The sequence below is a fragment of the Curcuma longa genome, chromosome 19 (genome assembly GCF_044706935.1).
Source record: "Curcuma longa cultivar G26 ecotype Majalengka, Jawa Barat chromosome 19, ITB_CL_G26_1.1, whole genome shotgun sequence".
In the NCBI taxonomy this organism is placed as follows: domain Eukaryota; kingdom Viridiplantae; phylum Streptophyta; class Magnoliopsida; order Zingiberales; family Zingiberaceae; genus Curcuma; species Curcuma longa.
In genome coordinates, this window is record NC_133879.1 from 994,646 (window position 1) to 1,008,882 (window position 14,237).

Sequence of the window (14,237 nt, forward strand, 5' to 3'; positions counted from 1 at the left end):
TTAATAAATTATTTTATTAAAATAATTATTTTAAAATAAATTATATTTATTAAAATAAATAAAATTAATTTTTGAATTATACATTTATTAATTTTATTAAAATAATATATTTATTAAATATTATATTAATAAATTTATTTTAAATTTTAAATATAAAATTATTTTAAATTTTAATTTAATGAATTAAATAATTATTTTAATGAATTATTTTATTGAAAAAATATAAATTTATGTTAAATTTAAAAAAATAAAATTAATAAATTATGTTTATTAATTTAATAAATTATTTTATTAAATAATTATTTTAATGAACTCTTTTATTAAAATAAATTAATAAATTATATTTATTAATTTAATAAATTATTTTATTAAAATGATTATTTTAATGAATTATTTTTTAAAAAATATATATATTTTAAATTTTAAAAAGTAAAATTAATGAATTATATTTATTAATTTAATGAATTATTTTAATAAATTATTTTATTAAAAGTATATAAATTTATTTTAAATTTTAAAAAATTATAAATAAATTATATTTATTTTTTAAATTTATTATCAATTTATTATCATTATTAATATTAATATTATTAGTTTAATTTAATTTATTTGAATTAAGAGTAATATTGTAAATATTAAACTGGTTATGTTTTATTCCCTCCAAATAAATATAGTTGAACCAAACAATATTAAGTTATATTTTATACTCCATAATTTGGTTATTTAATCATCTGATAATCATATAACCAACATTATATATAGTAACGTTGAAAGCTTAAACACACTCTAAGTTTGTTTCATCCGTCCATCATCCACTTCTCTGGGTAAACATAGCATTAGCGTCGTTGCTAAGCATTTTACTTGTGATAGACAAAGTGAAAGTTTCACATGTGTCAATCAATACGATTTGATACTTTTGCTAATAATATGGTTTAAATTAGATTTATTTATATTTCTTATAAGTGCATCTAAAATGTCTAAGAATTTGAAATAATACTCATAAAATTTATGATGTTTATTGACTTGATGAAGTCGAGTTGAGTTTCCGTCAGTGATTTAAAATGAGCAGAAAAGGTCTCGAGAAGTTGAGTGAGTAAACATGAAGGATTAAATAACATAGAATAAGTTTATTGAGCTGTTGTATTTAATTTAATCGTTTGTTGACTAGAATGAAGCGGACTATGAAAGTTAGTAGCATAACATGACGTGAGCTAGGGGAGTTTCAGGTGCTCTATGGATTGTCAATTTGAATCGAGGAGGTTGAAGACTTGAAGCACTAGAGCGAGCTATAGAGATTATATTTTTTTAATAAAAGGTGAAATTTATTATCCCAACAGTCTGATATCTGATTGGTCCATGACCATTTATGAGGAGATAAATCGAATCCTACACGGTCGATCTCATGACCATATGTGAGGAGGTAAATCGAGAAGTTCCAGTCGGTCATGACGGAAAAGACATTGTCTCAATTTCACTAAGATTCAACCCTTATCCACTTCAATAAGTCTGTCCCATTATAATTAACTCAGTTATAGAGATTATACGAACTAATACCCATGCAATTTTGAAACTTTTATTATTAAATAATATTATTATAAATAATATGTAATAGGTAGATAGGAATATGGTACTCATGGCTTATTTTAAGCCTTTGATTATTTGCCCCAAATTTCATTTTATCCACTAGTTGGGAAGCCTTTGAGCACATTGATTTTTTTTTAAAATAATTCAAGTATTTATATATTACTAGAATAATTTTAGAAGTAGATGATATTTTTCTCTAATTTACATAGTAAATAAACTCAACATACAATTTATATATATTATATCGCAAATATTCATTCATATTCAAATTTTAAATTTTTAATTTTTTTCCCCTTAAGGATTTTAGTACTGTATTATACTTATATGGTGCATAGATTTATATATTTTTATATAAAATATTTAAATTTTAGATCGATTAATTTTAAGATGGGCGGTTTAATTTTATATTTTTCATTATTAAATAAATTTAAAAAAATGATTCTTGATATGATATTTCAATTTCATTAGTCATTCAATGTCGCATAAATTTTGAATATAAACCAATATCATATCTTTTACTGTCATAGCATCACTCCACACACGATATACATATATTTATAATCATCAAGGCATAATTGAGTTGATTACGACGAGACAGATTTATTGAAGTGGATAAGGATTGAATTTTAGTGAAGTCGAAACAATGCTCTCTTCTGTCATGATTGAACTGCAGCTTCTTGATTTACCCACTACTAGAAAATTGCTGATTAGCGACAGTTATTTAGCGGCGGTTTGAAAAACCGCCGCTATTTTCTATATTTCCCGGCGGTTTATATTAACTGCCGCTAAATAAATTTTTTAGCGACGGTTTAAATTTGATTTGCGGCGGTTTGGTAATTTACGGCGGTTAAAAATTTAATTTGCGACGGTTTTAAAATTTTCGACAGAATCTTTTTTTTTGTGGCGGTTTTTTAAAAGCGGTGGTTTTTGACCGCCGCTAGTTACGGTTTAGTTTAACCGTCGCAAAATGAATTATTTCCCGGCGGTTCATATTTGATTTAACTGCCACACCCACAGCTAAATAAATAAAAAATTCACCCGATCGGCACTTTCTCGTGCCACACCCATCGCCCTAAAATTTCTCGTGCCACACCCGATCGCCCTAACCTTTTTCCTCCGAACCCTAGCCCACACCCGATCGCTCCTCTCTCGCGCACTCTGCCACTCTCACTCCGTCGGCCACCAGACACTGGACTCCGTCGGCCGATCCGCCCTTCCTTATAGCCACCGAAGGAAGCCCAAAAGTCCACAACCCAGCACTCCGACGCCCCCTTTCTCGCGCCACGCCCGATCGCCCCCTTTTATTGCGCACACCCGATCGCCCCCTTACCCGCGATTTTCCAAACCCTAAGCTCCGCCTCCGTCCGCAATTTAGGGCCTCTGCCTCCGTCCGTCCACCTGCTTGTGCCTCCGCCTCCTCGAAGCTCCGCCTCCGTCCGCGAAGCTCCTGCCTCCGTCCGCCTCCGTATTTTTTCGCTGCTTCCTCGGTTTCTTCCCAAACACCGTCTACAACCCGATCAGGTCAAAGCTCTCGGATTCTTCAATATTTTTCTTGCATCAATATAACCCTACACAAGCCCAATTGTTTCTTGCACAATATCCATGGTTTGATCTCTCTAACTTGTTTATATGATCCATCAGTTATTAACAAAGATGAGATTGTTTCTGCAATTGAGGATGCGGGCTTTGATGCTTCTTTTCTGCAAAGCAGTGAAGAAAATAAAGTTTTTTTGTTTGTGGATGGATTATCAAGTGAAATAGATGTTCGCAATATACAAGGAATGTTACGGGATTTGAAAGGGGTGCGGCAATTTGAGGTAAATTCTAGCCTTGCAGAAGTGGAAATTGTCTTTGATCCAGAAGCTATTGGTTTGAGACTATTGTTGAGTCCATTGAGAAAGGAAGCAATGGTAAGTTTAGGGCATCTGTGCAAAGCCCTTATGCACTAGCAACTACAAATCATGTCGAAGAATCCTCAAAATAACTTCGGCTTTTCCTCTCGAGTCTGATTCTCAGTATAAGTTTGATCCTTAATTCTGTAAACTGACTTCACTACACTCGTCTAACATAAAGTTCTAGAACTTGTAACTTTGTATGTTGCTAAATTTTTTCGCCAAAGTGATGTAGTTTCTTTATATAGCATTTAATTATTCGTATGTGTTAGTGCAGGAAGCACTAGCAGGTCAAACCTGTGTTTTGATTATGGAACTAGGATCAAGTTAAGTATGTGGTTTGGCTAACTGAGTTGAAATGAGTTTGCAGAGAAACAGGTTAAGTCCTAGTTTGGCTAGGCAAGAAGACTTGGCAGAGTCAACGTGCACCAGGCAAGATCTGGACTTGGGTCAGGAGGACCAAGTTGCGGATGAAATGGACTTGGTCAGGAGGACCAAGTTGCAGAGAAGAATGGACTGATCAGGAGGATCAGTTGCGTTCAAGTCCTGGGGGGCAACGACAGAGCCGAGCAAAAGTCCAACAGGTCAGGAGGACTTGGTTGGCATCAGGTAAATTCTCCCGAGGGGAGTGGGTGAGGACGCGTTCCTACGAGGAACAGTAGGCGCCGGTCTAACCCAGGATCTCACCGGAGATCCGAAGTTAAGACTCGAAGCCGGTTCGGTGAACCGACCGGTTCTTTAAAATACTATGTTTCGAGCTAACTTGTTGTGCAGGAAAGAAGGGCTCGACAAATGCTAACTCCGGCCGAAAATTCAGATTTTCGGGTCTGGAGTCGACTCAGATAGGTTCTGGAGTCGACTCCAGCCCAATCAGCACAAATCCGGAAGTCTGCGCGTCAAAGTCGTCGCCAACGGGACTGGAGTCGACTCAGACGGCGATCTGAGTCGACCCAGGTCAAAAAGTTATCGCCTCCGCCGCCACCGCGACTGGAGTCGACCCAGAGCCAGACCGGAGTCGACTCAGGAAGGATAAGCGGCGAAGCTGATAGACTTTTATCCGCCACATCGGCTGGAGTCGACCCAGATGCCTATCTGAGTCGACTCAGGTCGCCTATATAAGGCACCCGCGAGCAGCCTTCGAGCATTCAATTCTTTCCGCTCAAAAACGCCTTCCCCGCGACCGTTAAGCTTCCGATCTTCGACGTTGGTGCCGAGACTACTTCAAGCTACTTCAACGAACGCCGAGACGTCGAATCCATACTCCGGGGAGCACAAAAATCGGTAACAAAAAGCTGTACTTAAATTCCAATCAATCTCTTTGTAATCGGATTTTTGTAATCATTTTCTCGATATACTTGCTACCATAAGGGGCAAGTATCTTAGTGGATTGTCCAAAGTAAACGGTCAAGGACCGTGGGCCTTGGAGTAGCAGCGTTGCGCTGTGAACCAAGTAAAAACAAACGAGTACTTTATTTTCTGCACTTATTCCTTATTCTTGCAAATCGAATTTTCGCTTCCGCTTCCGCACGCAAAGTTTTATCGAAAATTGAAAAGCGTTAAAATACGCTATTCACCCCCCCTCTAGCGTATTTCCGATCCTACAGTATGGTAGTTTGGGGTACAAGCTATGCTGATGAAAGTATGGTCACTGGTGAATCTGAACCAGTCTCCAAAGAAGTTTCCTCTTCTGTTGTTGGTGGTACAATGAACTTATATAGTGTCCTTCATATTCAAGCCACAAGAGTTGGATCTAATACAATTCTGAGTCAGATCATTTCTCTGGTGGAGACTGCTCAGATGTCTAAGACTGCAATTTTGAAATTTGCAGATTATGTGAGTGACTGCAGTAATCTCTTTTCATGATTCATTAATCCTTTATTCTACTCCATAATTTTTAGATTGTGACTGCAGTTTCTCTATTTAAATCAATTTTTCCTTGCAAATTAGGGGTAACGATGGGGTGTTGAGGTTGGGAATAAGGAGAGACAATCAACTTAAGAGAAGCACTCATTCCCATGCTATTAGCAGTCAAGATAAATTTGGCACACTTAGGGATGTAGCCAATGCTGTTTCTTCGAGAAAAGTATTCTGCATTAACTATAACCCAAGGTATATGATTCTCTGTGATCATTTTTATTGTCTTCTTTGCTACTATAATTACAAGAATCTAAAAGTAGTTGAACTGTACATGGTGTGTAGGTATAAGTACTTGCATGGGGCTAGATCTAAAAGAATTCACACAAATAAGTATGCTATTTTGAATTTATTTTTGTTGGAAATTGCAAGTTAGAATGTATTTAGATACTCACAATCAGCAATGTATTTAGACGTGCATGGGCCTTGTCCTGCTCCTACTCCTACTAAATTTCCTGATAGCAAATAACTTATTGAATATGATTGCCAACTTCCTTGGCCAGTGTACATTATATGTTGGATGTTGCAATTCATACTTGATAGATTCCATATGCAAATAACAGTTGATCTTGGATGGTAACCATGATGGACAATTTTTTTTGGATAAAAATTGTTAGGCTGTTGTTTTTTTTCCTTCTGCTAAAGAATTTTTAATATTAGAGGTGTGACATACTGATCTTTAATGTTTGTCTTAATAATGTATATTGAAAGTTAGTATATATGATAAATTATAAATATCAAAAAATAATTCTACAAGTTTTGATGTTCATCTTTTTTTTCCTAGGTTGATTATTTGCTTATTCATACCATTGTGAAATAGTGCATATTTTTTTCTTTGGTAATCTTTTTTTTTTTGAAGCTTTCATATTCTTTCACCATCTGTCCATTATCTATCTCTACGTAGCCTAATGGTGTTGTTGTTGTTGACAGGTTCTGAGAAGAAGGAAGAAGGTCCATTGATCGATCTGGTGATGGCAATTTGAAGCTTTCAATCTTGTTCCTATTTTGCTGGTTTACTAGTGTTAAATTGTATTTGAATGTTTTGCTTTGGTAAGAACTGCCGCTAAAAGAACCGCCGCTAAAAAAACCGCCGCTAAATGATTTTGGTGGCGGTTATTCCAGCGGTTCTCTAAAACCGTCGCTAAATGATTTTGGTGGCGGTTATTCCAGTGGTTCTCTAAAACCGCCGCTAAATGGTTTAACGACACCGGTATCAGCGGCGGTTTGGTAAACCGCCGGGAAATGATTTTGCGGCGATTCCAAACCGCCGCTAAACGATTTTTAAACCATCGGAAAATCCTATTTTTCTTGTAGTGACATTTTTATAGATGATCATGAGACCGACTATATCAAATTATTAGGATGTCATCACTTCACACTCGATATGCATAGATTTATAATTTTTGAGGCATAGTTGAGTTGATTACGATGTGACAGACTTATTGAAGTGGATAGGATCGAATTCAATAATGTTGAAATAATGTCTTCCTTGAGGAATTATAATTTTTTAATTTATTTTCTCAATATATGATTAGGAAATTGATTATATAAAATTATTAGAATGATAAATTTTATCATCCACTGAAGCGTACATAGTTTTATAATATTATAAACCATGTGAACGTCGGATAAGTCCGAGTCACTGCAGCAAAAATATGCGTCATGACGAGCTGATCAAATCCGAGTCATCTCGGTCCAATAAACTCATTTTGACAACGGATATAGTATCCTTTTCCCATACAGATCCAAATTCAAGTACAGATTCCTCATATAGTACATCACCTTCTTTCTCTCTCTCTCTCTCTTTCCCCCACTGTTTCTGCTCCCCTTCCCTTTCCCCCCTCTTCTGTCTTTCGAAAATCTCTCTTTTTCCCTCCTTTCGCTCGCTCTCATTGAGAAGCTCTCTTACTCCTCCTTTTCCCCTTCCTCGTTTCCCCACTTCGATCCCCATTCTCTCCGCCTCCTCGTTTTCACCCTCTCTCATCTCCTCCTCGTATGCGTTCGGAATAGGAGGAAGCGATGGGGAAGTATATGAGGAAGGCCAAGGGCTCCGGCGAGGTCGCCTCCATGGATGTCACCCACCGGTCCACCCTCGGCGTCCGCACCCGCGCAAGGGCCCTCGCCGCTGCGGCGGCTGAGGACTCCTGCGATTACCTCGAGCTTCGGAGCCGCCGCCTCGAGAAGCCCCTCCTGCCGCTCCCGGCCCGCAAGGATCCTGCGAAGCCCCGCACTGGCCCCTGTATGAAAGCAAATTCGGGATCCGTGGGGACGAGGAGGTGCTCGGTCGCCGAGGCGTCCTTTGGGGAGAATTTTCTTGAGGCGGAAGCGAGAGATAGGTGAGTTAACACGGTAAATTAGGGCTTCTTTTTTTTTACTTGGTTTTTCTCTGCTTTTTCTTCCAGCTCTGTGATCCTATTGTGCAGTTGTGCTTTTACATTGGCATTTCGCTTATCATGTTGCGTTAATACGATTCTATGTGCTGAACAGAAAGATTCAAGGAAAAGTAATATATTTCATGTAGAGAAGCTAACGCCATTATATAATTGTTATGTAAACTAACATTTCTACTTATTCTGTTCATTTTCTAGTTTTTATAAAATTGGTGATTCTTCTATCGTGCTTTTCTCCAGAACTTGTTGTTTCCTTTAATTTCTTTTGTTCTTTTTGTGCAGATTTTGTTCTTACTGGCCTTTGAGGTTATTCCTTATTCTGCACTTATCACAAGAAAGTTATCTTCTGTGTCAAGTGGTCGTGCTTTGTTGGGGAAAAAAATTATTCTTACACGACACCTTTTCACTATTACTAAAATAAAATCGTCCTAGATGATCATGGGTTTCGTGTAGCTCCAATATAATTTAGTTCTTACCTTTTTCCCCTCCATTGATTTTGTACCTTTTTTACCGGGGTATTGATGCCCATGGCTGGTTTCCTATGGTACTGTATGAATCCCTAGGGTTGATTCACTTCTTCATTCCCATTTGCTGTTGCAGAAGAGAATAGTAATTAATGTGTGGTACTGTTTGCAGACTGTAACCATTTTGACTCCTGCTCTGGTTTTATTACTGGGCCATGATGGTGAATGGGCTTTCTGCCTCGTTTGATTTTGGTCCTGGGTGCGCAAAACTTGCTTTTTTGGTCATTCATGCTTGTAAGCAGAGCTTCTGTTTTTTTACATGGCGTGTATTCAATGCACTTTGTCACGTGATGAAGTAAATGCTCTTATATATATTTGCTCAAGGATCACAGATTCTTTCCCTTCCTGCTCTCGTCATTTCTTTCCCTACTGATTCAAGCTGTGCACAGTTACACAGTTACAACCAATTCGTGATGTGTTAGTACAGTTTTTTTTTCGCCCAATACTTGTTAGGCTATTTGCCAATATGTTTGGCCTGTGAAATTTGGCTGTTTTTACTGTTTGTCTCCCGCGAGTGACTTTAGCAAATTTGTGCAGGCAATTGGGTAAAGATGTTGGGTTTTTCGTGCCGCAAAACCGTTTTTTGCGTGCGGAAACCACGAAACCCTCCGAACGGATCCGTGCGAAAATTACAAAATAACTCGTACATGTTCAAAATACCTAGATCTACACTAGATCTACGAGATAAGAACTTTACCCTCGATGCGTGCCCTTCGCGTATCCCGCTCTTCCGAAATGTTGCCGGATCTCGAGAGCTACACGCGTAGTCTCCTCTACGGTATCCACTCGGACAAATATGTGGAATAAAAAGCTTAGAGTGTGCTAGCACCCTTAGAGCTTTTGGCTAGCAAGAGGAGAGGGAGAGGGAGAAGAAAAAACAAGAAGGAGAGGAAAAAATGAAGTTCACGTTGAGAGAAAGAAAACTCTCTTTTTCTTCCTCTTGTGGTGGGCCACCACACACCATATTAAAGCCAATTAATCCTATTTAAAAGCCTTAACACCCCATGAGTTACAAACCTCAACTTGTAACCTCCCATGAGGTGGCAACCAAGGTGATGTGGCACCATTCTATTGGCCATCACTTATGCCACCTCAACATAAAGTCAAGTGGTCAAGTCAAGACTTGACCATGAGGTGGCATGAGTCAAGTCAACATCTATGATGACATGGCATAAAGTCAAGTCAACATGGATGATGACATGGCACAAAGTCAAGTCAAACTTGACCCCCAAAATTTCTCCTTCTCAAGTCAAGTCAAACTTGACTTCTAATCTCCCAAAGTTGATCAAATCAACTCCACTAGTCTAGTTTGGATTACACCTAACCCAACTTGATTCATCACATGAATCTAATCCTCTTGGTTCATCACATGAACCTAATTTCCACCTAATTGCCCTTTGAGTGTGACCCTATAGGTTCTTGTAACGTTGGCAATGCCCTAAACTCATTTAGGTGCATAAGTAGTGAGCGGTATCTAGCAACACATCACTACTACCCAAGCTACAAGAATGTTGAGATCCAACATCACCTTGTGACTACTAATTGTGACTCTCACAATATGTGACCATGTCCTTCTATCCTTGATATCAAGATTGATTAAACCGAGGCATAGACCGTGTCATCCTCTAATCAATCTATGTCTTGAACTCCAAGTAGACTCACTCAATCAAACGAGCTCAACATCTCATGTTGACTCATTTGGGCATGGCCATGCACTTTAGTGGTCTCACTCTATCAAGAACTAAGATATCACTCCCGTCATATAGGAGGGATAGATCCCATCTACATCACTCACATCCCACTACATAATTTGTTACATACCCAGTAATCGCCTTTATAGTCCACCCAGTTACGGGTGACGTTTGACGAAGCCAAAGTATATAACTCCTTATGTTGGGAACCATGGTGACTTCAGGTCTAAGGACTAATAGTCATACTAATAGCCACATGAGAAAGTATATGACACTCATATAACGATCCATGATACTTTCTCATGGCGGGTCATTCAGTATACATTCTCCAATGCATACCCATGTGTCAACTTGATATCTCATATCCATGACTTGTGAGATCAAGTCATCATGTTGACCTACATGCTAGTCTCTATGCATTAACATTGTCCTTGAATGTCAATACTTGACTAGGAATAGTTTAGTGTAGTGTTCTCTATATCATCTCACTATCGATTCAATCAATCGATTGATATAGATACGAACCTACTACACAAGGACGCTATTATACTTAGTTTATTTGGCACTAATACAAGTAAGTATAATAACCACAAAAGTAATGCCTTTATAAAATATAGAAATATGATACATGAGAGTCCATACATCAATAAACATCGCATGATTGGCTCTAGGGCTCTCACTAACAAACTTATCTCATAATCCGTTTCTATATATTTGATATCTCTAGGTACAACTTCGATCCTGTAGATGATCACCCACTTCCTGGGAGGTATGAATGGGTGAAAATTGACTTCTAGTTCGCTATCTGAAGTTTGGCTACCGTTTATCTACATATGTTTTTTCTTTCTGATGATTGCTGTCCATAGTTTTCACTGAGGGCAGCGATCCAGTTACCATCTGTTATGTCGAAGGTCAAAGGTCCCAGAATTAGCTTTTAGTTTAATGTTTCATGTAACATATAGAGCTGATGAAACACTCCAGTGTAGTTGGCAAGTTTAAGCTCTTGGTAACTTGTTTAACAAAAGTTAAGGGATCATAGGGTTCAACTAAATGTGAGTCTCTCACCAATCATCACTCCGATCTCCATAAAATATTATAATTAAGAAACTGTAAAAATTATTCAAGTGTATTATGATTTCTCATTCTGTCTGCATCACTGGTCACTCCACGAGAATCATACAGGAAGACTCGAATCACAGCCTTGGATGCAAAGCATGATTGAAAGAGAGTGGCCTGAAAGCTAAAAAGGCCTTTCAGATTTAGTTTATTTTATTATATTTTTATCTTTAAATGCAGAGTGAGAGCATTAGCAATTGACAAATATAAACAAAGAACACATTGTTACAATTGTTCTAGACGTAGTTTGTTTCCAAGTGATGTGATGATCTCTACTGGTCTGTCTAGGTTCTAATTGTGGAATTTAGAATTCGAAATCAGCATATTGGCGACATTTATTAGTATTCTTATTTACAACAACTTAGTAGTGACAATAATTCTTATTATTACAACAGTCTATATTCATTTGTTTTTTTATCATATTTAACACTAAGTTTCTATCCTCTTATTATTAAATTTTTGACGTGGAATTCATAAAGCATTGTGTCAAGTTATCGAGTTATTAATTTGGATGCTAACGTGGATTAGTTAGACATTTATTAATATGTTGTAATAGATTTGATGTCAAAATAAATATATTATAGTTATTTTAAAAAGATCTATAGTAGATTTTAAAAATATGTTAATTAATCAATAATTTAATAGCATAACCTTAAATCTGACAATAATGAACCAACAAAAGTATAGGAGCAACCTATGTCCATCTAGGAAAATAATAAATGGAAAGGTTTAATTATGCAACACTAAAACCTTTTTGTGTCAAATGAATATATCTCTTTCTAAGAATTAAGCATCTGAGGTCCTTTGTACACTAACACTTTCCTTCGCCTGAGCCTACCTATGGTTAACACGAAGACAAAGGAAGCTACATGGACTAGATCAATTATAAATATAGACATTAGTGACCAACATGATGAAGTCCATGCCAACTAGTTGTTGGAACTTGGAAGTATGGTCAAGGTGAGTGAGGTGGGAAGGGGTACTTGAACTTGAGGATATTAGCACATGGGTCTTTCACAATCTTTGACTCCCTACTAGTGGTGACTAGGTTGTTGTTGTCGTCGTCGAGAAATGAGTTCATTACTTGTGATTGAATTTTATCATGATATTTTCATGATAAATCCTAGTCAGTCTCATGGACTCAATCCTTGGGGGTGGTCGGCCCGGTCCCACGGAAGTTTCCCACCGACCACCAGGGTAAATCGGAAAGCGCATACGGTGGTCAATTCAGATGTTCAGCATCCTTTGATTGCGTTTTCCATTTGGAAGAAAATTCTTACAAATACGCCGTAGTTGGGGATCGAACCGCGGGTTGATACCGTTGCACCATTGCCCCGGGGACTATCATGATATTTTCATCATTTAGTATGAAGGGGAGTTTTGATACAATGATAAAAATTATTAGCGTATGATCTTGTGGTCATGAGTTTGAATTGTAAAAATATCCTCTTGTACACAATAGACTTAATGTAGGTCGTAGCATTGATGTGGAAGCTTTGATATAGAATCTTTTTTAATTTTCATCATTTAGTAATACAATTGAAGTTAAATGTATTTGATATTGGTGCATCAAGTATGCAACACTTTTTGTGTTAATTATATTGGAAATTTGAATGGAAACAAGAAGGGATGGATGAAGGAGACTCCATTGATATTGTGAACATATGTATAGTGAGAGACTCTTTCTCATGCGTGGATGCATAAGGAGTGCAAATTCAGGAGTCAAATTGCACTAATCCAAGTTGACTCGTGTGTAAGCATGACTTATGCGCGTTAAATGCTGAACCAGTCAGGGAAAAAATTGTCCAAGTGAATGAATCAATGTTTTGCCACTCACATCAATATTTTTGCTACTTGCTCAATTGCATAACGAATGCATTAACTGATGTTAATGACGTATCCGTAATCTTCTGGGTGAAAATAGTTAGTGTTTTATCTGGGTGAGTAAAGGAAGTAAATGGTCATTAACTGACCATTTAACGTTGCCTAAGATCGGAGTTTCTATAAAAGAGGAGATCATGATCTTGAGCAAGGAGTGTGTAAGCAAATAATCTCCATCCACTTCGTTCCCTCATCGTCTTTATCTCTGTTGTGCATTCCCTCTAGATTCACTTGTGATAGTGTTTGAGTATAATCTCAGTTCACCATGATCAATCTGTGATTGGTGGTTATCGCGGTCCGTTGTTGTATCCTGGGAAATATATATATGTCGTTACCTCTTGCATTGTTGTACGAGATAAATCTATTTTAAAAAAACTGTGTTATTTAGGCTTCAACAACTTAGCCTCGACACTCAACTTTGGCAACTCAGCCTCGGCAACTTGGCCTTGTGACTCGGCATCTCGACAAAGTCAGCTCGCCCAAGTCAACTCGACCATATAAGGCAACTATCCCAAGCAGCTCATTCTTCTTTTGCTTGACAATTTGAAATTCTCCACTCAAACCATCTCATCAGATAAATTTAAATTTAATTTTTTTATAAATTCAAATATATCTCCTCATAAAGATTGTCCAATAAATTATCCAAATAGTTTTAGTTAATTCGAATATGTATTTAGTTGACTAGCATACGTCAATGTACATGAATTAATTGGATTATGGTATTTAGTTGACTAAATACATGATTTAGAAGATATAATATTTATATTTGAGTTTATTTGACTATTGACCTTAATTTAGTAGCATCCGATCGACTAAACAACTCATGCTTTATCAACTAAGATAGTAAACAATCATGGTTAATTAACTAAATAATCTACTGTCGGAATCTAAACATTTAATTGTTTTAGTATTAGGAATGATGTTAAAATCAACTTTTCCATGTAGATATTAGATCTATGAGGCTAGTAAGTTCGAATTTCAAATGAAACGAATATCTTCAGTCATTTTTGAATGTGCATAACATATAAAATTTAGAGTTTAGGATTTATTTAAAATGTACTTGATAAGTTAATGAGCAAGGAAAACCATCTAGGTTGAAACTTAAACATTTAGATTATAAAAAAAAGAGAAAAATTTACTCACTCAATCTGATAACTTTCTTCCAAAAATTTTCCCCTCTTATAGTTTACTTATTTTTTATTTTTATTTTATAATGAAGTATTAAGAATTTATAAAATAAAAATA

General features: G+C 36.7%; 1 protein-coding gene across 1 annotated transcript; it reads left to right on the plus strand.

The window, feature by feature from the left end:
* Positions 1–7,409: 7,409 nt before the first annotated feature.
* LOC141812715 (cyclin-dependent kinase inhibitor 4-like) lies at positions 7,410–11,046 on the plus strand. Its single transcript, XM_074700723.1, has 4 exons — positions 7,410–7,726; positions 7,814–7,907; positions 8,063–8,118; positions 10,723–11,046. Exons 1-4 carry the CDS (start codon positions 7,410–7,412, stop codon positions 10,790–10,792), a joined length of 537 nt encoding a protein of 178 aa, XP_074556824.1. The 3' UTR covers positions 10,793–11,046.
* Positions 11,047–14,237: the final 3,191 nt, after the last annotated feature.